This window comes from Megachile rotundata, chromosome 4, assembly GCF_050947335.1.
Source record: "Megachile rotundata isolate GNS110a chromosome 4, iyMegRotu1, whole genome shotgun sequence".
Lineage (NCBI taxonomy): Eukaryota > Metazoa > Arthropoda > Insecta > Hymenoptera > Megachilidae > Megachile > Megachile rotundata.
The window spans coordinates 13,949,325-13,975,742 of NC_134986.1; the positions used below are offsets into that span (position 1 = coordinate 13,949,325).

Sequence of the window (26,418 nt, forward strand, 5' to 3'; positions counted from 1 at the left end):
AAAAGATAGTTGCCTGTCATTTCTGCGTACACCGGTATGAAGATGGTTAAATATTGAATTATGTCATCCATAATACCAAGTAATATTGATCTTACGTATTTTTGAGTATCGTCAAAAATAGGTAAACTATTTGGCCTGCTTTAGATGCCTCACCCAACACGTACGTATATTACGGTGGAATGAGATATAGAAACAATTGTTTTTTATTATTCAGAATTTCTAATAGTGAACGAAATTATCTTGCATAATATTTATTGACACATTCCAACTGATTAGTTTCTTAGATTTCAAATTTCAACATTTGACTTGTTAATGTTGAAACTTTGGGAAGTATCATTCAAGAAATTTGGAATATTCACGTATCCCTGTAAGAGACATAATAATGTTACAACTTAAGAAATCATAAATTGTAGCACAGCATAATTATTTACCAATTGCATACAATAAATAGGACTATCTTAAAAGAATCTCCACTAAATGTTGTCAGTAACGAAAATCAATTCTCTAAAGTTACTTGATAAAAGCAAGCACCATTAAAATAAAAAACAAGAGCAAATTTTGCTCGCTATTAGAATTGATGCAATTTTTATTTCCGCCGTGATGTACGTAAGAAAATATAATAAAGTAGATAAATATGGACGTAGAGAACTGTTTAAAGGATAGAGCTTTGTTCTTTTCAGACTCGGAGGAGACGTCTAGTGGTGGTGGCTCGCAGTCACCGACTCACATTCGCATCAACTTCGAGCGTTGCTTTCGCAAGGAGTACAGCGCGTCGTCTCTTCAGGGGAAAACGTCGTCGGCCACCACCGCGTCGTCCATGATGGACGACTCGCAGCAATACTCCGACTCGGAGTCGGAGCAAAAGTCCGTGTCGAAAGACAATTTGAGCAGTGCCATATTTAATCTGGTCGCCGGTGAGTCGGAGATCAGTCAGAGCGACTTCGAGGGATCGTTTAAGGTCGAAAACGAGAGAACGGAGGGTTCGGTGCGGGACTTCTGCGTGAAGGAGGGCGACGTATACCGGTGTACCGTATGCCATCGTACCTACACACACATCAGCAATTTCTGCCGGCACTACGTCACCTCACACAAGCCTAACGTCAAGTACTATCCTTGTCCGGTTTGTTTCAAGGAGTTCACGCGGAAAGATAACATGGTCGCCCACGTGAAGATCATACACAGCCTTAAGCCGCACATGAGTCTGAGCAGCAGTGGCAACAGCAGTATGGGTCAACAGCGGTAGACCTCATCCGAGTCGTCCTCGTCTGAGTCGTCCTCTATTCCGAGGCTACGTTCCTTCGCTCTTCACCATTCTGTCTCCTGAACAAAAACGGGACAACGAACCTAAAACCGAACACACGGTTCGTCACGTATAAACGGGCACGGTTATCGATAATTGTTGAACAAAATCGTTGATCGATTTCTACGCGGTGAGAGTTGAGGAACGTCCGGCCACGAAAGAGGCGGAAATCGTCGGCGTGCGTGTCGTCGGGCTTTCCGGTCAGGCTCGTGGCTGCAAAGGGCTATACACGTTTTCGAACGAAAGAAGAGAGAACAAGTCGTAAGAGTCAGGGTGTCGGGTTTAGAGGGCCATTTAGAGGGGGTGGGGTCGAGGGAGCTAGACACAAGTGTACAAGTTTTAAACGTTGATACATAGATAGTTAATATATTCGTTCTTTTATACGTTCAACGTTCGATAGAGGATAAAAAGAGGATAAGCGTGTTAAGCAATAATAAGATCCGTTAGTACGGAAACGTTTTAATCGCGGACCACGTGCCTGCTGCAGCTCAATTACGGTTTCCCCGTTTCACGACGGAATTATATTAACGAACGGTCATGTGTATGATATTAAAAAGTAAACACGGAAAATGAAACAAAGTAGCAGCTAGTAAAATCAAACGCAAATCGTATGCGACAATTACCTCTTGTTATAACGGCGGTCCAATATCCGTAGGCCGCGATATCGAACCGCGTCTCGAGGCTGTACCACTCGTTTTCTCTTGATTCGTTCGAAAGTTCCGCGCTTTTCGTTGCAGCGTGCGCGAGCTGGAAAGCTCCCTAGTTCGAGGAACGATTTTTTTCTAATCGCGTTGAAACGCGCGAGCCCGGGCATTAAGTTACAAAAGAAATACGAAAAACAAACGAGCTTTACCGCGTTCCTTCCCTCTAAGGGAGTCGCGGATGTTATACAAAATGGAGGAAACGAAAGGAAAAGGAGAGGAGAGAAAAAAGCTAAAAAAAAAAACAGAAAGGAAGCTATCTATGCGCATTACAAAGAGTTTATATATATATATCTATATATACGTATATGATCGAACCGGTGTGTACTCGTTTAGTCGTCTCAACATAGTTCTGCGACAACGGGGTAACAGAAATATACAAAGCGAGACGAATCGCGGATTTAAAGAAGAAAATAACAGTTGCGAGTCCAAATCAACAAAGAAGTATATTTACTATTTGTGCGACTATTATAAAATACGTTTAACGGAGAGAATCAAACGCGTGTGTCGCATGTGTCATTCGAATACGTTCGAATACATGCATACCATACGTACGTACCATAAATAAACGTTTAAAATAGAGGCAAGAACGCGGTACATGCACACACGATAGAAAAATAAGGGAACCACGTAGACTGAGTAAATGCAATATATAATGGGTACGATGACCGTTCGCCATGTTGTTGAGCCGTTGTGCTGTTGTGTCGAGCTGTCGAGCCTGATTCGAAGTTAATATAAAATAAAATAGCGTAAATAAGGGAGCAAAGTTGATAGGTGAAGTCCGCGGAGGTGAATGGGGGATGGGGGAAGGGGGCGGGGAGAGAAAAAGAACCACAGTCCGAAAAAAAAAAACGGGGAAATTTCAAACGGAACGGGGGCATGCAATTTCTTGAAAGACTGCAGAGGAACGGTTTTAACGACACCAAATACAAGATAGTACTGACATTGGATAGACTGAAGGCACTTTAGTAGTAACTTAACGCCATATCGTACTGTACCGTACTCGATTGAACAAAATGAAAAATAACCAGATTTCGTGCATTGGGTCCAGTGTGACTGGACTCCGGATGTATGTACGTTTATTAATTGTTATCACGTGGATGAATTATAATGTATGTTACCCACTTTTGGAATCATGTACCTTTATATTTTTACCGTTTCAATTAGGATACGTTGGCGTAACTAGGACCCTAGATTTTGTAATAGTCTTAGAGGTACATAAGTTGGACTAAGTGGCTTTTTGAAATTTCGAAATTAGGGGTTTATGTGAGATTGTGGAATTTTAGGAATTTACAGATTTAGGACTTTTGAGTTTGAGTTGTTGGAAATTTGAAGATTTTGGAATTTTAGGAAATTCTAATGATATATAATTTTAGGAGTTTTAAATTTGAAAATCAATTATATAAAAAATGTCTAAATTTCTAAAATTTAAATTCTACACTCTCACTGATTATTTGGGGGACGACTAGTGTCAGTCTAGTTACGCCAGCGTTCGTCTAGTGGATAAAAAAAGCTATATATTACTATTCCCGAGAGGGGATGACACCCTTCGGGGTGAACCGATGGTTTTGTTACATAAACTTGCAAGCTATTGCAATTTATCGTAGTTTTATAATCATATACATGATTATCATTTTTTTATTCGTTTTCTCTTGTACATATTCAGTTCTAAAGAACACGTAAGACAAGGATGTGCGTATCCAGGGTCGTAGAAATTTATCGTTGTTAAAAATATATCCTTGTCTTAGTTGTTGCCAGTTTTTAAGCGTCTCACGTATACATAAACGAAGTATGTATTCAATCGTGAAATTGATTTTAAACGGATTGTCGTGTTTCTATGATGACTCGTTGTTCAAAAGGGATACGGCTACAGTGATGGTATCTAGGCTTAGTCGTGAGAGACAGCACTAAAAATACGATCGTAGTTTACTATATTTTGCACTTTACACTTTCGTCGAATCCTCTCTAGTCGAATCTTCGTTCATAGAATTCGTTGGTAGAATCATGAACGACACGCATGAATCGGAGAGGAAGCGAAAAATAAAAAAAACGATTTATATACAAATTTTTTCACTAGTTGGGCATAGACATTTAGACGACTAGAGGCTATATTAATAATAATTATTATAAATATTATTACTGCTACCTATTAATTAATTATTAATCGTAACGGAGACCTTCGTTGTTATTTTAATCGCGTGGGTGTTTTCAAAACGGATAGAAATAGAAAACGAGAGAGGGGGGAGAGAGAAGGGAGGCGAGACCGGGGATGACACGACGAGTGACAATCTTTACGGTCTCGTTCGATCGCCCACGATTGACCAGTGTTGTTCGTTCGTTATTCAAGAGATATCTAGCAGCGTTGCAAAGATTAAACAAAACAACAAAAAAAATAATAATACAAGATTCTAGTTTGTAAGAAATAACGGAGCGACGAGACTAAAGATAATTATCGGACGCATATCCGTACGCGCTAACGAAACGCGTACTTTTTAGAAAGCTAGAGGAGGGATACATTTATTAGTTAGACAGGCAGCAATGATTATTAGAAAGAGAGAAGTTAATAGGCGAAAAAGAAGAAAAGAAAACGAAACACGATAGAGAAACGAAGCAGAACTAAGGAAAAAAGCGAAAACTTCTATTTTGTTTTTCTCTTCTTTTTCTTTTTTTTTTTTAAAGTATTTCGTGATGATGGACCGTGCCGCTGATTCGCAGATCGATATAAGCTCTCAGGTCAATTATTCGTAAAAGGAAATAAAATTTTATAAACTATCATGGACCAAAGAGTATCCGCCGGCTAATAACGGCGGATTATTTTTTCGGTGGGTGAAAACTTTCTTCTTTTTCTTCGTTGAAATTAGGGAAAATGGCGGTCGCTGGCCGGTCTCGGTGAAATCGTGTTCGCGATGGGTTAACGCAAAAGCCCGTCCAAAATGGAAGCAAGACGTGAAAAAATATAGCGAGTATAAACTGATAGTTGATATAGAGATATATATATGTATACACATATTAGGGAGAGAGAGAGAGAGCGCGAGAGAGAAAATAAGGAAAGAAAAAGTGCAAAGAGGCAGCGGCTAAACAGCTTATATATATATCGATTATTAAGCAAAGAGGAAAGAAAATAATAATTAAAGTAATACACTCACATTTGATAATCACTGAGAGGCTAAGACTAACTCAATTTTAGATGGCAGACGAGGGAGTTGAGATTTGTAGGGAAAATCGAATGAATAACGCGTGTCGATGGTCTTATGGAATAGAGCTTCTCGGATTGCCTAAACCTATGGTGGGCTAATGTGCCAGGACACGTTACACGGGCATTTCTACATTTTATAATTAACCAGATATGAATCTATTTACTAATGTACATTCTCATAATTCCAAATTTCTTTTGTAAATTTTATAATTCCAGTTTAACAAACTTGCAAATTTTGAAGTTACTAAAATTCTCAAATTTAAACGTCAGAAAATTTGATATTGTTATATGTCTAAGATTCCGAATTTCTAAAATCCAAACTCTAAATGTTATAAATCCTAAAATCTCCACATTTCTAAATTTCCAAAGATTTCCAAGTAATTGCAATTTTAAATTTCAAGGGTTAAAATCTTTAAGGGTTGGAAAATTTTTCATCTAACAGCTAATGATTAAAAATCAAACAAAATGGCCGTGAAGTGTCAGGCACCCAATGCCCACCGCAGGTCTAAAAAACAAAATATAAAGAAAACAAACGAATTGCCATATTTTCGAGATAAGTTGTATTGTTTCGACGATTAGATTTTTAGTTTGAAACTAGTTTGGAATACCCTTTCAGAGATGGCTTTCCGTGGTAGCTCGGGGGGTGAAAATCCAATTTTATTCGTCCGTAAGGAATGAAGCGTTAGTTTACCCTAGTCGACTTTTACGTGAGAAATCGCTCGAAAGACGCGAAACTCTCTTGAGCTGATCTTTTGTTGACCGTCTGTTTGTTTTTCTCTTTTTTTTTTCGTTGAAATTTTATTTCTCGCATAATATATATATATGTTCTGTTGAATATCTTACTCGCGTATTCGTCGTGAACATCCACCTTCAAACCCCGTTTGCATTGATGACAGCTGCAGAACGTCGAAGAGCAAAACTAAAAATATTGAAGCAAGTGAAATTATGATACTCTAGTTACATCGAATTTCTTTATGGTATCTTAAGGCTCGTGATCAGGGTAAACTGATACCTAATAAAATTGTTGAAATCTAGCAAAAGATCTTCGTGTAGATCGCTACGAAAATTTTATTCGTACAACATTCGCTCACGTTCGTTGCCTTTTTAATGTTGTTAAACTTTTAGACGTAAGGTTGTAAAAAGAAAAATAAAAAAAATTATGGAAATTCATGTTGCCAATCAGTGAAACGTGCGTTAGGTAGAGCGGAGGGTGGTTCGGTGTTGCGGGGGGTGGTGTTCTTTAAGGATTAAACATCTAAATGATATTGAAATCCTTGTATTCGTACAAAATTTAGTGTTCAAATTGTAAAAAGTGTTCATAGTGATGAAGAAGAAAAAAAAAAGTAATGTTGAAGCGTTATTAGGAAATTTCTTGCAACGAGGAGTATCTCCGTGCTTGCGTGTTTTCGACAAGTGAATCGATTTCGGACAAAAATACAAATAATTATCTGCATCGAAAATTTCTACCGACGTATCCGCAGCTGTCTCGTCCCCGTTTAGATAAATTACAAGTAGAGACGAATTTCTCACGCTAATCGCGGTTAGGATCGCAGAGGTCTCGTTGATGAGTTTCGTGTTGAATATATTTTAATTAATTTATAAGTCTACGGACATTGCGGGTGGGTACCAAGGGGAAGTGTATGAGAAAAGAAAGAATAAGAAAATTTTACATAGATTATATTATATTTATACGTGGCTCTTGCAATGGCGACCCACGAGCGATTCTCGTCGTCGTCGTCTTTTCTTTCTTCTTCCTTTCTTCTTCTTCTTCTTTTTTTTTTAATTCGTCCCCTTTCTCCGAAAGGGGTCACCAGTCAATACCGATTATTCTAAGTTCTTTTTCACGTGTTATCGACATTAATCGCTCTTGCAAGAGATCACACCGTGAAAGAAGAATAGAAAGAGTAAAAGAGGTAAATTACGAGGCTTAAAAAGCAGACTGTACTATCGGATAGATTTTAATATATATATATTGAATTTAAATATATATATGTATACATAAACATATATATATATATATATTAAAGAAAGAAAAGAATCATAGTTTATTATCGCAAATAAATTACACGCATTATGTACACAACAGACACGTATACAGAGAGAGAGCGAGAGCGAGAGAGAGCGCGAGAGAGAGAGAGAGAGAAATACATATACAAAAGAAAAAAACGCTCGACTCGGCGTGAAGATGGTACATATATATATATACATATATTATTATTATTGCGATGATTATTATTAATATTATTATTGCGATTATTATTATTAATATTATTATTACGATTATTATTATTATCATTATTATTATATATATTATATATATATATAAACAAAAGTTATATCGAATATATTTTAGTGCTAGTTGATAATACCTATTAACGTCGTTGCAGTTTTATGAGATGATGCGTCAGAAAACGAGAGTAAATGAAGAAAAAAGAAAACGAAAAAAAAAAAGAAAGAAAGAAATGAAAGAAGAAACGCAAACGAGATACGTGGTTGACTTTTAACTTTATATATACACGTTGAATTAACGTACTTCAGTGGGATCCAATAATATTGTAGCGGTGTAATCCCCGATTTGGTGCCTTTTTAAGCGACATAAAATAACGACGATGAAAAGAGAGGGAGAGAGCGAGCGAGAGCGAGAGGGAGAGAGATGATAAAAGAGAGAGAGAGAGAGAAAAAGAAGAAAGAGCAGAATAAAATAAAAATAAATTGTTATCGAAGAAGCAGATGCGATCGTATGGCGCGCTGACGCGCGTGTGTATATCCCCTTTTTTAAAAGAAAATAAAACAAAAAAAACATACAAACAAACAAAATGGCGCGCCTGCATGATCGCGCGCGGATCTAGTGCCAAATAAGCGAGACCTTGTCGTGAAACAAGCGTAAAAGGGAGTGAAGTAAAATAAATAAATAAAAATGAAAAAAAAAAAAATAATAAACAAAAAAGCAAGAAATGAAATTTTATAGGCAACTTTTTAGAGAAGACGAGTCTTTTCTGACGCTGGGTAGACTTAGTATATTTTATATGCACTGATTGTTTGATTATGACTATCGATAATAAAAAAAAAATACAGAACGGTGTTCAATAGATTGTAATTTGAAGGATTTTTAAGTGTCGCTGTACTCTACCGAATTTTTGTCTCTCATATACATTCGCGTGTCCGTTTTCTTTTTTTCTTGCGTCACGCGACGCATCCTCGCGAGCCGGAAATCGAGGATGCGCCACGTTTCCGCTCGATTTTGCGAGATTCGTTGACGACTGCCTGAACTGATTCGATAATCGACGCGAATGATCGATGAGAAATTTTATGAAATGATTGTACGATGCTGCTAACCCTTTGGTTCAAAATTCAAGTTCTAGGTTTAATACATTCATTGTATTTTTAGCCCAAAAATGTTTTTATATGAAAGAAACCTACTACAAAATTTTCTGCGTTGATAAAAAGATTGTACAAGACCAGATTATAAAATTTTGTGAATTGTAGACAGCAACCAAAGGGTTAAGGGTTCACAGAGAAGCGCATCTCGAAAAGTCGTCCGCTAACAGGTTGACTGCCATGAAACATCATCGATCACCCCCACAAAATCACCGCAATGAAATAACAAAAAGGCAAGACTCGAAACACTAAAATAATCGATGAAATCGAAAAACGATTGTAATGAACGTGTGGCAGACAGCATGTTAATTATCGAACGTACAAATAAAGCGCATCGAAGAAGCGAAGAACGAGCGAAAAATGTTCAGCGGTTTGTCGAGAAACGTTAGCGTATCCACTTCTGTTGTTTGAACCGATTTGAACCGAATTGTCAAATTGTTTCTCCTTGTGATAACGATTGCGTGGAATATCCGAGTTTTACCTTTTTAAATTAGTACGAAAGCCGACCAAATCTCTTGTACGAAGCTTTTCTCACCCATTAACCATCTAGTTGGCAATAACAATCTAGTAAATTTCATCGTCTGTTACTTTTTAATTTCGTACGTACACCAGATTCCGTTTTCGTTCACGACTTCACGAAAGTCGTTCTCCTTTATTCTTTTTTTTTTTGTTTGTCGACGATCGTTTTCGCGCTTTTTCATTTCGTTAACGAAGGAAAATATTGCGTTGGAAAAAGTGTCGGAAAACTCTGTATGGCGAACGAGCGTGTACCGATGCTGGATTACGAAGTGAATATCCTCGTGAAAATATATGCAAATCGTGCGTTGTAACGATTAGAAATTAGTGAACTGGATCGTCTGCTAAATGTATGATGTACACGCTTGTCGAGGAACGTAGCGGACTCTAATCGAATCGAAAACTCGAACAGAAAGGTAATTACCATAAACGACTAACAGCGCACCGCAATTCAGTAGAGAAGTTTTGTTTGATTTTCTGTTCCGTTGCGTTTTTCGTCGTTTCGTTTATTATGCGTTATTATTGTTCGCACGTATGTGGAACGTGGATCCATTGACGTAACTAGCGCTTTTTAAGGGTAGGTCATTCTACACTCTGATACGGTATTTGACACAAGTAGCTTTTCTAGGAAAAATCAAGACGAAAAATTCTAGAGAAAACGAATTCTACTGAGAAAAGTGGTAGCACAGAGAAAAGGATTGCTAGAGATTTTCCAATCTTCAAATTATTAATTTCCCACATTTTTTGGCTTCAACCCTACCCTACACTCTAGTTACGCCTCTGAATTAATGTACAGACAGTGATTTTCGGTGATTCTTTCGATGGATGATTCGTCATCAAAGTGCCATAAGTTACTTCGAGAACCATAAATTGTCACACGATTGTTTGTAGCGTTCTTTCTATCGATCTGGAGATCTCGGACGATCGGCATTGCCAGCATCTCATACTTGCATATTGCCAATATACTCCAATAATGCCATATTTTAGTATTATCAATGAACATTGAAAATCCTGAAATATGAGAATTAAAAAAATGAACATTTAAAATAATTTTACCTGCTGACTGAATTAAATCACGTCTTAAACGTGTATCATTTTGAGTCACATTTGGATACAATTTTATATTTCTTCTAAGTTATTTTAAGAGATAGAGTCAATTTAAGATCTAAGGTCAAATGAAGGTTATAGTTTGTTGAATTTACAGCTATAACCTTCTTTTCAGAAAGAAAGACCTTGAGATCCTTTTCTCAAAAAAAGTGAAATGTGGATAAACTGCATCCATTTATAAAGTTCCTTAAAATGCTACATATCATTTAAATGGTCTTTTAATATAATCAGTAGGTAATCAGAGTTATTTTAAATGTTACTCCTTGTTGACTCAGCCTGTTGCAAGGTGTCCCACTTAAGTTAAGCACGTAAATTATCTTGACTGCTATCAAAAGAAAAGATAAATTATGGGGGCTTGTACGGTTTCAAAATTACTGTACGGTCATTAAATATACGTTTTGAAATCGTATACGCTCTCATTTTTATTTTGCAACGAGAGTAATTCGGATGTTGGACTTAATCGTCCGAGACCTCCATAATCAATCTCGTTACGTTCCACACTCGTGTTCACGTAGAAATTTCTCGTTTAGTCACTTGGAACATCCGATACATCCCTCCCACACAAACACACACACCAAATTCGAGAATTCCCGCACTCACCACGAAGCACCGTTACTCTTAGCCAAAAATTACTTTTATTTAGTTTCGTTTTAGCGATCGTGGATGCGTCTTGTTGGCCATCCGCACTCGTTGTCTCGTCGTCGATCATTTTGTCGAGAAATATCGGCGAGGAAACGATTGCCGGAGACAACGAGACGATCTTTTAGATGTTAAGATTCCTACGCAGTGGCTTGCTCGAGCAATTACAAAAGTTTCGATACTGATCGAATGGAAAATAGAAGAACGATTCTCATCGTTGATCGTTTGCTCGAGAAAGCGACCGCGACAGGATGTCGGCGATTATTATTATTTTTTATGGACTTTTGTTTTGCATGTTGCGTACGCGTATTGTTGATTTATTATTTTTACTGTCCGGACGACGAAGAAAAGTGAAAACATTTGGAGAAGAACAAAAAGATAAATATATATATATGTACATGGTTTGTTCGTTGCATTTAACTTTAATTTTCACGAGCCTGCTGGCTGTAAAACTCGTGTTACTTCGTTCTTTTATTTTTAATCTTTCCGTGTTTCTTATCGTCGGGAGAAACGACTGACATTATACAAGTTTATAAAAAAAATTCTATTCATCAAAAGCCACGTCGTTTCTCTCATCGATGTGCATCGTTTTGATTTGCAAGAAACAAAATCATTCGATGTCACAGAACGTAAAAGCAACGTGTACGATCGTCCTACGGTCACCATTTTTTTCAAGTTGGCACACAGGACGATTAACAAAGAATATCAGTGTGGAGTCCTCGGTATCGATTTATCGATTACACGTGGTACATCTGTAGCAACAAGTACGTAAGACTTCTTGTCGCGCGCGAACCTTATTTCAAACGAAAAGAAAGAAATGGAATGGTACGATCATACATTGTTTTGTTTTTGTTTCGTCTGCGCGGAAATTTTTATTTTCGTACAACATAGAACCCCATTCCTAGATCCTTGATCCAATCGCGTTGCTCCACGATTTAAAATAGGGTAGTTATATTTATGTTTCTTCACATTGAACTTTTGTTTACAGGTGTTTATTCGAATTTTATTTGTGTTGTACAGATCATTTGATCGCTTTATTAGCCGGGTCGTAAATCTGATTTATGGCTCGCGTAATTCGATTTTTTCTGTTTGCACGCATTACAGTACGCTGATATTTTAGATAAGTAGATATATTGTACGGATGTTGTCTTCTTAGGGAAAGTGGCGATGTAGAGACAGGAGGCTATAAACTTTTAAATTTTGACAATTTCTTGATTCACCAATTTAAGAATTGAAAAACTTGGAGATTTCAGTACATTCCTCTAAATCTCCAAGTTCAGAAATTTCATATTCACTCTGCAAATTTTTATAGTCCCCATTCTGCATTGATCAAGTCCTCCTTTCTCTATGTATATCGCCATTCCCCAGAGAATCTTCACTCTAAATCTCCACCATCAAAGTACATAATGTCAATTTCGATATTAGCTTGCATTGTGCATGCGATATTCACACGGTCATCCCGTAGCCACCCGCAACACAAATTACATATCGTACCATTATCACCTTACCAAAACTTGAGCAACATTACTGATCCACATCTTTCCGCAGAGTATTCATCGGGGAACGCGAAATCCGACGGCGAGACGTGGAAAGAGAAGGCAAGAAACCAGGGCACGGGTTCGTCGAATCAATCGAGTACGGAGACATCCGGCTCTCGATCGACGGGCAGCAACTCGTTGACGACCACCACGAGTTCGTCGACGTCCGCGTCCAACTCGGGGACGACGACCACCACGGCATCCACGAGAAGTTCGTCGGCATCGCCGGCGACTGGCAGGAACAACGCTCAGAACAGCGGGGGCAGTAGCAGCAGCAGCAGCCCGGCTCCCACGACGAACTCGTCGTCGACGAGCGGTCACCAGGTGGGCACTATGTCCGCCCCGCCGGGCCGACAAGTGCCCAAGAGACGCATGCGACGTCGCGCGACCTCGCACTCGCAAGATCCCGCGGAACAGCTAACGGAGATGTCCGTCCGCGGGTTGAATCTCTTTCGTTACGCCTCGATATCCGAGGGCGTGTATCAGTGTACCGAGTGCGCGAAGCTCGACATCCAGAAGACGTTCAAGAACAAATACAGCTTCCAGAGACACGCTTTCCTCTACCACGAGGGCCACCAGAGGAAGGTGTTCCCATGCCCGGTCTGCGGCAAGGAGTTCTCCAGGCCCGACAAGATGAAGAACCACATGAAGACGGTGCACGATTGTTTCATGCCGAAGGACTGCGTCGTGCCGTTCGGCTTTTTTCTCTCGCCTTAGCGGGCGGCGCGAGGGCGAGGTGGGGTGGTGATCGGTCCAACACGAAGAACGACCAGCACGGCGACCACGGACGAACAGAACGACGGACAACGGACAACGGACATCAACACCGGTCCACAGAGAAACGTTCGAGGTTCCGTACCGAGGACCATGATTAAACACGCGGCTTCCTCGAAGATGTCCGTGTTCAGGCGGGGCCGCGTTTGATTAGAATCACCTTCCGTTTATACCGTCGTCTTCTCAGCGTCGGCCTAGTCTAGTCACCCCGCTATGCGGCGTGGTCGTATACGGAGTTACGAGCGGATAGATACGGTCGGGGTCTGTGCAGACCCATGCGCGGTTTGGTTGGTTTCCACAAGAGCGATGTATGATTTCATCCGGGTGATGACGGTGTAGGGAAATCACCATGCTACTTGCAAAATTTGAAGATGTAGAAAATTGTGATTTTTGTTCAAAATATTAGTAGAAAGCTGTCATCAGCTATCAATTTTATGTTAGTAGCAAGCTGTCAAGCTTATATTAGTAGCATCCTATATCATCGACAAGCTGTCAAGCTTATATTAATTACAGACTATGTCATCAGCAATCTATCAAGTTTAAATTAATAACAAGTTATGTCATCAATAAGCTATCAGATTTATATTAGTGGCAAGCTGTCAAGCTTATATTTGTAACATCCTATGTCATCAGGAAACTGTCAAGCCTATATTAGTAACAGACTATGTCATCAGCGATCTATCAAGTTTATATTAATAACAACTCATGTCATCAACAAGCTATCAGATTTATATTAGTAGGAGACTATACTATCAGCAAGCTATGTCATCAAGCTTCTAAATTTTGTATTAGTAGAATATAATTAGTAGCAGGGGTTTGTCCCTACACTCGTCATTGTCCGAATGAATCCTACTTCGCAAATTGTTGTAGTACTGTCTACATATTGCGGACCAATCGCGCAGCCCATCTCACCCCCGCGACGTTCGACTTGCAAATCTGGTATTAAAGGCGCGATATCGATCGATTTAGTCGTTTAACCGAGCGAATGTTATCGAATGGCCGGTAAGATGAAGACGATGGTGCCGTGCCAGTGGAGGAGTACACCACGCGACCGATCGGATGCAAACACTTGCTTGCAGCAGGACGATATCGAGTGATCGCGCGGAGAAGACACGAACTGACAGAGAAAGAGAAATATAATCTGTTGTAAAAACTCGTGACTACTCGAGTAGTGCTCCTGTGTACATTAGTATTATATTATGATCCTTGAACTGTGCAATAGCGCGCGGATGCTTGTGGCCGATCGACGCGTTTCCGCTTGTTGTCTCCTTCGCTAGCGGGCCATTTTCTTTTCGCGCGTTTTTTTCGTTCTCGGTTGTGTAACGGTTTGTTTTGCGTACGGACGTGAGCACATAAGTGACGTGGAAACCATTTTTGAACATTTTGAACGAGAGACACACTCGACCGCTCTACGTTTGCGTTATGTACGATGTGATGTGCGTGAACCATTGTTTCACAATGCTGAAAGTTCGTAACGTGTCGGGCCCGCGTAACCGGAAACTGAGCTTTTTTAACGGAAATAATAACGATGAATCGTCGCAGTATTTTACGCGGGCGTAGTCTGCATTAATTCCAATTTTCTCGTTATATGTTTTAAGAGTCAAAATTCAATGATGTCGGGGAAATACTTTAAGGGATTATATTCCTTGCGATGCTGACGAGCTTTCTTCGTGCCTTCTTTTTTTTAGGCTACTCTTCGTCGAAGAATGCGTATTTACGGAATAAATCGGTCTTCTTCTTGGACGTTTTTAATAAAACTATGTAACGTAAGCAATACGACTAATGGGACTAACAGGATATAGTCGCGAGTACACTTCTGTTTTTGTGGATCAGTGATGGGCAGTTAGGAGCTAGGGGCGTTGATGGACAAGTAACGAACACTGGATAGAAACCTCAATCTGAAAATTTTGCAATTTCTATACTTGAAAAATTGAACTTAGGAAATTTAAAATTTGTGATCATTAAATCACCAAATTCTAACTTTCTAAATTATCAAATTTCTGTACATGAATATTTGGAAATGTCCACCAGTGCCCTAGCTCTCCCAAGGGCACTAAATCTGCCCACCACTGTTCTAGATCACAACGCGATTAGCTTTAACAAAAATATATATTTCAATGCTTTAACGCGCATGATGTTTTTTGTTTTTCATTTTTTTCTTTTTTTTTTAAACAGACAATTTCAGCAATCTATATGTGAAACGTTGGTTACGAATATTACGTTCTCTCTTCTTTTTACGTACTTCCAAATTTTGCATCTAACACAGTCCCTTCCGCGACTGCACAAAACTCTGCATAGTCACGAGCAGTCATTTTTTTTATTTACCGATGTCATCACAGACCACGTATTTTTTAAGAGAACGTACACGTCGGTTTCTACTTACATTTTCTTTTTACAAACGAACATACGAGCAACTACATGCATATCGTATGATAAAAAGGGAAGACGTTCTTCCAAATTTCTTAAACGTGCAGAGTTTTTTTTAGTCAAGATCGTCCTTTTTTTTTCGTTTTACGTAAGCCTTCCAACACAGATTCGATTCCAATGGTGCGTAGCGAAGCGTATTAGTAGAAGTGTATAAAAAATGGCGGAGAGAAGACGAAAATGTATATTTATCACAGAGTTTATAGATTCACTGCGAGCGCGAAAGACTCGTGGAGTTTGTTAGATAGTGCCTAACTAGAGAGACAAAGAAAAAGAGAGCGAGCGTGAGAGAGAGAGAGAGAGAGAGAGAGAGAGAGAAACACGAATTATACTGCATAGCAGCCTCGGTAAATGTACAGGTTTTCTGGGAAAGTGTATTATAGTTATTACCAATTATTAATTATTATTACTATTATCATTATTGATTTACCATTACTCGCACTACTATTAATGCAGCAAACAATATTATTTTTATTATCACCGTTACAATTTATTGCTATTAATATTATTATTATTATATATATATATATATATATATTGTTTGATAAGAATTTATTAACTTTTAGCTATGGACAAGCACCGATAAAATTGGTTATTATTGCTAGGTATATAAGTTAATGATGCACAGGCAAACACAGACAAGTTATAGAGAAAAAGTTATATATGTATACAGACATAGTATATATTAAATGACCCCTCAAGTTAGTTCGGGTCTGGACCGTTTGTTTTTCTCTTTGATTTATTAATTATTATATTATTATATTATATTATATTATACTTTTTTTCGTTCATTCGTTCGTTTAAAAACCTGAAAGAAATCTATTATTTGATAACATAATTGTTAACACGTTTTCTCATTTTTCTTTTTCTTATTATTTCGGTGTTGGGACACCGCGATGTAGACGTACATAGAGTTCAAGACGAATTACACGGAAAATCACACATAATTTTCGAACACGCCGTTCACACGGTCGTATTAGAACCGATGCAAACGAAGTTTTCCGATCCGTTCGTGAGAACAAACGCCTTTTCTTCTGTCCATGTGTTTGTTCGATGATACAATGGAAAACAATAACGCAGTTACGCAAAACCGCTTTTCAAATTGATCGATCAGACAATTATGTAAGTCAAGAACACCATGTACACCTGGTTGCGATGTATATTTCCTTTAATTGAAAGGAAGTTTATTTTCCTACGTTTTTTACTGAAATAGGTTACTCCTACCATTGACGTAACTAGTACCGGCTAGGGTCAGTTTTCTGTAGAATGCAGATTAGGTTGCGATAACGCGTGGTGATATATTGCGAGACCATACAATTCGATGTAACAGTATAATATATGGCAATGAATAGCTATTTGATGCGTGGTGATCTGACAAGTTGGTATTAGACTCTTAGCAATGTAACGTGTGATGATCTAAGGTATTCGATGCGTGGCGTTGTATCGCGTGGCACTGTAATGCGTGATGATCTAGCGCGTAGATACTCGACGCGTTGCTGTGTAACGTGTGATGATCTAATGCGTAGGTATTCGATGCGTGGCACTGTAACGCGTGGCGATCTAACGTATAGGTGTTCAATGCGTGGTACTGTAACACGTGGCGACCTAACGCGAAGGTATTCCACGCGTGGCGATGTAACGCATGGCGATCTAACGCGTAGCTATTCTACGCGTGGCAATGTAACGCGTAGATATTCGATGCGTGGCACTGTAACGCGTGGCGATCTAACGCATAGGTGTTCAATGCGTGGTACTGTAACACGTGGCGACCTAACGCGTAGGTATTCCACGCGTGGCGATGTAACGCATGGCGATCTAACGCATAGGTATTCTACATGGGGCGATGTAACGCGTAGATATTCGACACGTGGCGATGTAACGCGTAGATATTCGACGCGTGGCGATGTGACGCGTAGATATTCGATGCGTGGTGATCTAACGCGTAGATATTCAACGCGTGGCCATTTAACGCGTAGGTATTCGACGCGTGGCCATCTAACGCGTAAGTATTCGACGCGTGGCGATGTAACACGTAGGTATTCGACGCGTGGCGATCTATCGTGTAGATATTCGACGCGTGGCAATCTACCGCGTAGATATTCGACTCGCAACACTATAACGCATAGATATTCAACTCGTGGTAATGTAACTGTATATTTATACAACGCCTAGCAATGTAACGCGTGATCTAAGACTAGTCCTCAGTCTTCCAAAATCCAAGTTACGTCAATGACCTCAATTCTTACGATCAACCAAAGGAAGTCTACGTCGCAGCCTAGCGTACATATGTACATCTCGTTTGATTATGAATTATTTGACGCTAAAGCATTTCTCTTTTACTTTATTTCCCGACGTAAATGAGCTTAACGATTCGTACATTTAGCAATAAAAAACAAAGCGGTTTGAAAAAAACTGTGGTAGCAGGCGTCGAGCCCTGATATTACACGGATTAACTAACTTTGTTCTACGAATTTATTAGAAATAACATTTAATACTTACACGTCGAGTCTCCGATAGCAACGAACTCTGTCCGATTCTCGTTTCTATTTTGTTTGACACGTTTATCACTACGCCGAGAATTATAATTAAACAACTGTAATTTTCACTGCTGTTATTGAAAAGTGAACTTGTTTGATAAAATCTCATCGTAATTATTTACGAATAACTTTATATTACATAAAGGAACATGAAGTTGTAAAGATTTGATATTCTATGCAATATATGTGGACGTCAAAGTGTAATTATTATATCATATTGCATGTGCTTTTCTTATTATGGCATTCAATGTATTAATATCTTTGATCCAGTTCATGAGACAGTAACCAGTTTTCAAACGTGTATGAAAAATTAAATAGAATTATATTAATATTAATAAAATAACCTGTAACTTGAGAACTGACTAATTGGATAATTACTTGATAACTGATTTTTAATGTGCCTTATTATGATGTCCAGTTAACTTTTTATACCGTAATGAAAGATACATATCTTAAACTTATTATAGTGGTACTTTATAATGAAAAAAAAATTGAGACTAGATTAAAGAATTTGTAAAACAAGTTACAATAATTTTTATTGTACGGTTTATGATATATCAATTGTTACAGAGACAATCAACTTTCTAGAAATATATAATTTTCATCGCTAGTGAGAACGTGTTAAACAATAATTCTAACGAGATTATTCGAACGAATACCGAACGGAAAGCAGTATTTTGGTCTTCCGAATCGGTGTTGTACGCGTGAGAGGGTCGTGTGAAAATGAGCGTGGATGGAATGCATGTATGTCAGAATGATGATGGTTGTCAAAGAGCTATTTAAAAAAGAAAATATATTATATATATACATATACATATATGTAAAGAGAGGTCTATCACGTGAGAGGGAATGTGCATCTGCGTGTGATGTTTTTTTAAATTCAATATTTAACACATTGCCATTCGAGGAAAATCTTCTATTTTGTAATTGGTCAAATGAACTTCAGAATCTCTCATTTTACGTTCTAATTATAACAAGAATAAGAATTTTTTTTTAATTGAAACATTCATAGGTGGTCTTTAAACACTTCAAACTATAGATCAGTATACTTTTAGGATTCTCAATATTTGTTAATAATGAAGAATATATTATCTACATTAAAATGTTAAGAACCTTAAAATGTTGACGATATATTATCTGAAGTTTCCTTTACATGTTGTCAATAGTTTAAAAGGATTATTATGCATCATCTGTTAATTAACAATTTTTATATTATTACCTTATCTTATTTCTATTTATCGTTAATTATAATTTGTTTATTGATAATTATACAACGTTGTAAAATGTCTTAAACATTTTATATATAAAAAGCATAAAACCATAACAGTAATAGATTTTATCATTACACTTGAGAATCATTTTTCATAAAATTAGTGTATTGATTCAAGAGCACCTAAATCAATAAAGCAAAGAACGTAATTATTTCTAATTACATAGAGATATAAAAATAGGAAATATTGGCAATGTGTTGAATAAATTAACAATAAGTGAAAACGACACGTTGGCCGAAGCGCAGACATTGTATTCTCGCACAATCCTTTCTCTTGCGTCCAACTAATCGTTGTTATTATCGTAGAGAACGTAACTTTTACTTTGATATTAATAATGGTATCAACACACGCGCACACACATACATATCCGCTGGAATTATGTATTAGATTATCGATCACTTCTGTTTCCGTTCGACTTCAATTTTTCAAGGCATTTGCGACGGAAGTTTAACGACCTTTCATGGGAGCATATCGCGCATTAACTTTTGCTTGATTGAAACTTTAGATCAGTACCGACGCTAGACTTTATGGAACCCGGTGGCAAAAATTTTTATTTCACACATTTTTTAATTTCTAAATTTGAGAATTTGTAATTTATACAATTTTCAAGTTTAAAAACTACTTTGAGGAATTTCTAAACCTTCAATTTGGAAATTTCTAAATTTCTGATTTTCTAAATATTATAATTTGTGATTTTGAGAATTTGCAAATGTAAAAATATCTAAATTCGAAAATTTACAAGTTTGAATTTCATAAGCCCAGGGTCCGTCAGCTAACGTCGGTGCTGCGTTAATGATTGGTGATCGATGTTTATGTGATCGATATGTGAGAAAAGAGAAGAAAAATATGAGCGTGCGTGATTCGTTATAACAGAGAGAATTTATATAAATATATATACTTTAGAAAAGATAGAGTTGCATCGTTCGAATGAGCACGACACTGACGAGTCTTGAAAAAAACAAAACAAGAAAAAAAACGAAAAAAAAAAGAATTACAAATTCCTAATTTTAATGACGTGTGCAAAAAAGCAATTTAAAAAAAGAAAGGAAAGAAACGGTCGTGTTACTCTTCTTTTCTTCACTTTCCATGCATTGCGACAACATTACCTTACTTCTTACGTTTTAGTTTTATACTGCTATTGTAATAGTTACAAATATTATATATATATTATATATTACTACTATTGCTATTGTCGTCGAGTAGCGTTTATTATTTTATTTCTTAATTTTAACTGTAACACGTCGGGTATAACTTAGCGCGATAAGATGCGTTAGGCTTTAAAAAAAAAAGGAAACCACGGTAACACGTTAGAAGAGGGGGGTGATGCAAAAAGTGAGATAACCCCATAGAGATGCAAAAATGATACGGTTATTGTATTCATAATACAGATATATTTTATTCGAGCGTTAAATGCTATACAGCTTGCGACATAATGCGCTGCCTTCACTTTATATGTTTCCCCACGTTTATTCGTTGATAGAAGATATATATGTATGTATGTGTATCGCATGGTGTTCTGACGAACAGGTTTATATATTTATACGAATATATTATGATTGAAGCTTCTATTTGTCTTAAGCTGCGTCTAAGAGATTATAAAATTATTTTATAATGCTGTGTAAAATTATTTTATAATACTATTTCGCATTTATTAAACCTTGATGGATACATTTTGATAAAATGTGATTTTATGCGAAGATGAACCACAAAGTTGAAGGTTGCTGCGGATATTAATGAAATTAATATTTTGATAATATTTACACTCAAATTGCGTATCATACATCTATTGGCACAAACTAAATTAGCACACCTCACTAGACGCATCTTAATACGAATAGTATTCCTGGAGCAATCTAAAAATTAAGAAACAAGAATCTGTCGCCAGAACAATCATACGATCCGTAATATTACGAATTCGTGGCGTTGCACGTTCAGAAACCAAGGGTACATTGGCAAGCTCGAAAATATTTATAAATGTGTACATTTACAGTTCACATATAAAACCATGTAATCGACCAATCCAAGAGCCAAGAAACAAATGGTAGAACAAGATGCTTGCGAATGTATTCGTGGGTGAATTCGCAAAGTTGACCCGGGAACAAACGAAAGAGGTCTACGTTAGTGATGTGTCCACCTGTATTATTCTTACTTACAGTAATTTTAAAGAAAACGCTGTGATCCAGCGAAGATGATGCAAGCGTGTTTTAGCCAATTTTACGGTCACCGTTATATGTTTATTAATTAGCAATATACACCGCATATACATACATATAATATATATAATATATAGGATACGAGTACTGGCACTTTTATTTGCACCGAACAACAATGGAAGCATCGCACAGCACACTATTGTTTCGATAGAAGAAAGAAGCGGTTACACGCAGGCATACATTCTTGCAGAACACCGACCACGAGAGATACGTTGACGTAGGTTTTTGCAATAGGGACGATAATTGCGTGAACTATTAAGAGATATAAACCGTTGCGGAAGAAAAAAAATTCTATTATATATTATATAGAAATACTATGTTATATTATATTATTATAGTATATTGTACGTTCGCCCTGTTCAGAGGGTGGGTAGCGCGTTCAGACGGAACCACGCAGAAAAAAATACGAGTATGAACGTTATATGCAATTATAATAACAGAGAGTAATTACAATAAAGAAAGGAAAAGTTGCACGTTCGCACATTATCGTCGGCTGTACATTGTTTGTCTCTGAATGTACGGCGCCACACGTATGTACCTAGAATATTTGGTGCCTGGTGGCGATAAGAACGATAACAATCTAAAATAACTATTATTATTTTTATTTGTTTTTATCTAATTGTAGTTTCTTTGTAACTCTTTGTGATATACATTGCAATAGTCTATCCGACCGTTTATTTCTTGTATCGATTAGTGCAACCTCCATTAAAGCAAATCAGAGAAACATAACAACCCTCGAGAGATTCTGTTTCTGAAACAACCACCCCTTATTGCGTGGGTACATCTTGTCACCATGTGCACGATCACGCATTTTTTAACAAGCTTGGGCATATTTTATTTGAAATAAAGAAAACATAACAATTTATTATTTCAACGAATTTATTATCTTTATCTTACAAATAACAATTTTATTTTGTGCGGAGTTCAAATAAATCATTTACTTTTATTTTAATCGAGCAATAACAGATTGTCATTTCGTTTGAATAAAACTCTGTTGAGTATTTTCAGAAATCTGTATTTCAGACAGGGTTTTCGAGGTACTTGAGGAATTGAATAAAAATTTACTCAAGTACAAAATGAAAAATTATAGTCAGACATTTTTCAAGTATGTTATTTGAATAATGCTCAAGACTGACGTTGAACTGCGCTGTTTTAATCCTTCGTCCTTTCACCCTTCCTTTCTATCAGGACCGGTTCTATAGTGCACCACGTGCATTTGGTTTAGGAAAATTCAAATGCAAACATAACCGAAGTTACAAGTTTATACAATATTATATAATACAATATTATATAATATTATATATTACAATATTATAAAAATGTCTGAATTCCTAATATTATTTAACAGAAATTTTAACAATATATTGACACTGAGTAAATTTGAAAATTTAAAGATCTACAAATGTGTCAAATTAAGAATATAAAAATTTGCAGGATCGGTCCTGAATATAGCTGATCCTGAAGGTCCACGAACTAACATCTCTGAATAAAACTAACGCACCTGTACCTATTCTCTTTCCATGTCTAACCAGACCAGCTACCAAGTCTGCCGAGCGACATCACGTTCGAGATCTGCACGTCGTCGTCGTCGTCCTCGCCGCCACCGGCGTCGTCCACGACGGCGACGACGCGAAGCGGCGAGGACGCGTTCAACGAGACGACTAACGAGGGCAGCGAGTTCATCAAGTCCGAGAGGGTGGTCAGCGGGATGCATTTTCTGACGGACCGCGAGGAGGATCGCGGTGATCTGTTGCTGCCAAAATCCGAGTCGGGAGAAGCTGAACCGGAGGTCAGGAAACAGGTTGGTTGGTCTGCTGCTTCTGACACTGCTTCGGCAGGCAGTGCACCACCTGCGGCTGGTTTCGTTCAGAGGACGAACATGAAGAGGGTCCGCAGTTACACGCGTCCTCGCAGACACTGCACCAACAGAAACGGACTGCCCACGAAGAGACAGCTACGAAAACTCGTCACGCCGCGGATTTGATAGGGTGCTTTCCATTCGTGCCATCCTCCTGGCCATTAACCTCCTTCGTTTTCCTTTTATTTGCTTTGATATACGTGTTGCAGTCTTGCGAGACTTAGAGCGAATTAGAACGATGAAGCTTCTTCCTGAATGGAATTCTTGACTCGGAAATTAGAGCTAGGTTTGTAATAGTAATTTTCAGCGGGAAAGTTATATTCGTGAGAATGTTTACTCGTGAGGGAAGTACTTCCCGAAGTTTGAGCTAATATTCTCAATTGCTAAACGCAGTGGTAGTTGCATCAGGGGATCCGCAATTGGTGGTACAATTGATAAAGGGCGTACAATTGACAAAGTGTAGACGTAAGTTATAAATGACTACTAGTTTAGGAATATTAAAAACTATTAAATGTATCAAACTAGGAGGCAAGTAATTGAACTTAAAAATTTATCAAGCTTACTTTGAACTTCAAACTCCACATAATACTTGAAAAAAAATAATATACTTCATTCAAGATTTATAATAATTGCATATTACTTGAGTTGCCAAGATAATTAAGTCAGTATAAATTTGGAGGTTATCCTCAGCCACAAGTGCAAGACTCAATGACCTTGACCGTGACCTTGAATATTTAAACGTACACGCAGATCATAACGGAAAGCAATAAATTGCGCAATAAAGTTCATGCTATAACGCGCTAAATTAACGCGATAACTTTACTGCGCATTATTATTATGAACGGTTAATGACTGCACACATGCCTCAGATTAATGATCATTTTTAATTACACTATCGTCAAACACTTCGTGTATGGCAGGAACGAAACTCTTGTTCTTTAAGATAATTTATAACCTTCATACAATATTAAATTAATGAAACATATTATCACCTGCTTTGCTATACAAAAATTTTTTGTATAGAAATTTTTTTATTAAATTTTTTGTACAGAAATTTTTTTATGAAAAATTTTAAGAATCCTCAAATTTAGTATTTTGCAGAATGACAGTAAATATGAACAAATTTTGTTGTACAATTTTTAGTATTTTTTATGGGTAGAGTTACCCCTTTTTCGATTGTAGTACCAGTTATGGAATAATATGTCTTCTAGATTAAATTCTGCTGGGGAGTCCATAAAAAATATTTAGCTTTTCTCTAAATTATTTTTCTACGTTGACAGCTCTTTTCTTTTTGAATATGGGAGGGTGATATTAGTGAATTTTCCTTCACACGATACCTAATATGCAAGCCTAATCGCACTCAAAGTACATTGGTTATTGATAAACGTTGAAAATTATTTACCTAAGAAACGTATAACAAAATTTTATTCTACGTTTTTAATTTACTCAAATGATAGATATATTATTTTTACAGTTACGTCCACATTAGTACAACATGATGTTACAATAGTTCAGTTAACATAGTTATATCAAATTAATAGACAATGGTTTCGTTGAATAATACAGTGTTATCAAATCGATTAATTGACACGGGTAGTTGTTGATTCGATGTGTACATAGAGTTCCAATCAGATAATACATTTTATCGAACGAACTAGAATATCGTTCGAGTGTTTCAAACTCGTACCATTATAATTAATTAAAAAATTAATTTCAATTCCATTTAAACATTCTTCGTGTGCGTAGCGTTGAATTTTACAAATAGGTAATTTAGCAAAAATTTTGTCCAAAAAATTCTATTGCTATTAATTTACTAACTATATGTGTCCTCGTAGAACGTATTATAGTAAACATCGTTGAACAAATATTCGAACGATGAAATTAAATTCTCATTGACAAAGCGTAAAACATTGAACAGTAGGTGATCCTTGTAAATCGTTCACAAAATTATCTCTTATAGGCGTTGTACGATACAAATGAAATGTTTGTAACACCTGCTTAACTAGCGCCAATTAGTCAAATAAATAGGACCAATTATCTTATCTGCTTGAGTACGTTTTTACCTATGCAAGTCTCCACAGGTGATCGATTAATGACAAGAAACTACGTCAGTGATGGGCAACCGCGTGGGTGAAATATCGGACTTTACAAATTTGCAAATATTTATTTCTGTGCTTTTTATATTCTGAAGTATGCGCAATTTATTTACGAATATAAAAATTCTTAGATCTTCATATCCTTGGACCTCGATATTCCTATAATATTCAATCCTGGATGAAGATATTCCTGTATCATTATATCCTAGATGTAGATATTCACGTGACCATAGATCCCAGACAGAGATATTACTCTATTTTTCGATCCTAGGTGAAGATATTCCTGTATCATTAATTACTAAATGTAGATATTCTCATGAGCATAGATCCCAGACATAGATATTCCTATATTCTTAAATCCTAGATGAAGATATTTCTATATTCTTAAATCTTAGATGAAGATATTTCTATATTCTTAAAACTTAGATATGGATATTCTCATGTCCATAGATCCTAAACCTGGATACTCCTATAGCCCCAAATCCTATATGTAGATATTCCCACATCCCCATATCCCAAACCTTGATATCCCCCACATCTCTATATCCCAGACCTAGGTATTCCTATATTCCCAAATTCTAAATGTGGATATTCCTACATCCCAAAATCTTAGATATAGATATTCCCACATCCCTATATCGTAGATCTAGGTATTCCTATAGCCCCAAATCCTATATATAGATATTCCCACATCCCCATATCCTAAACCTTGATATTCCCACACCCCTATATCCCAAACCTTGATATTCTCACATTCCTATATCCTAAATCTTGACATTCCCACATCCCTCTATCCCAAACCTTGATATTCCCACAGCCCTATATCCCAGACCCAGGTATTCCTATATCCCCAAATTCTAAATGTAGATA

The 26,418-nt window shown here is 37.2% G+C and overlaps 1 protein-coding gene across 12 annotated transcripts in view; it reads left to right on the forward strand.

Annotated features, from left to right (window-relative positions):
• Positions 1–26,418, forward strand: part of ttk (zinc finger and BTB domain-containing protein ttk) — a 66,781-nt gene that overhangs the window by 29,206 nt on the left and 11,157 nt on the right. For 6 of the 12 annotated variants that reach the window (XM_012286986.2, XM_012286985.2, XM_012286988.2 and 3 more), the window contains exon 5: positions 12,386–22,459. In XM_012286986.2, the coding sequence (XP_012142376.1) occupies positions 12,386–13,092 (707 nt within the window). In that variant the 3' untranslated portion in view covers positions 13,093–22,459. Of the gene's footprint in view, positions 1–680; positions 11,242–12,385; positions 22,460–23,126; positions 23,396–26,418 lie in introns of those variants that run through there. The other 6 variants (XR_013037798.1, XR_013037799.1, XM_076530407.1 and 3 more) reach the window with 2 other exon arrangements.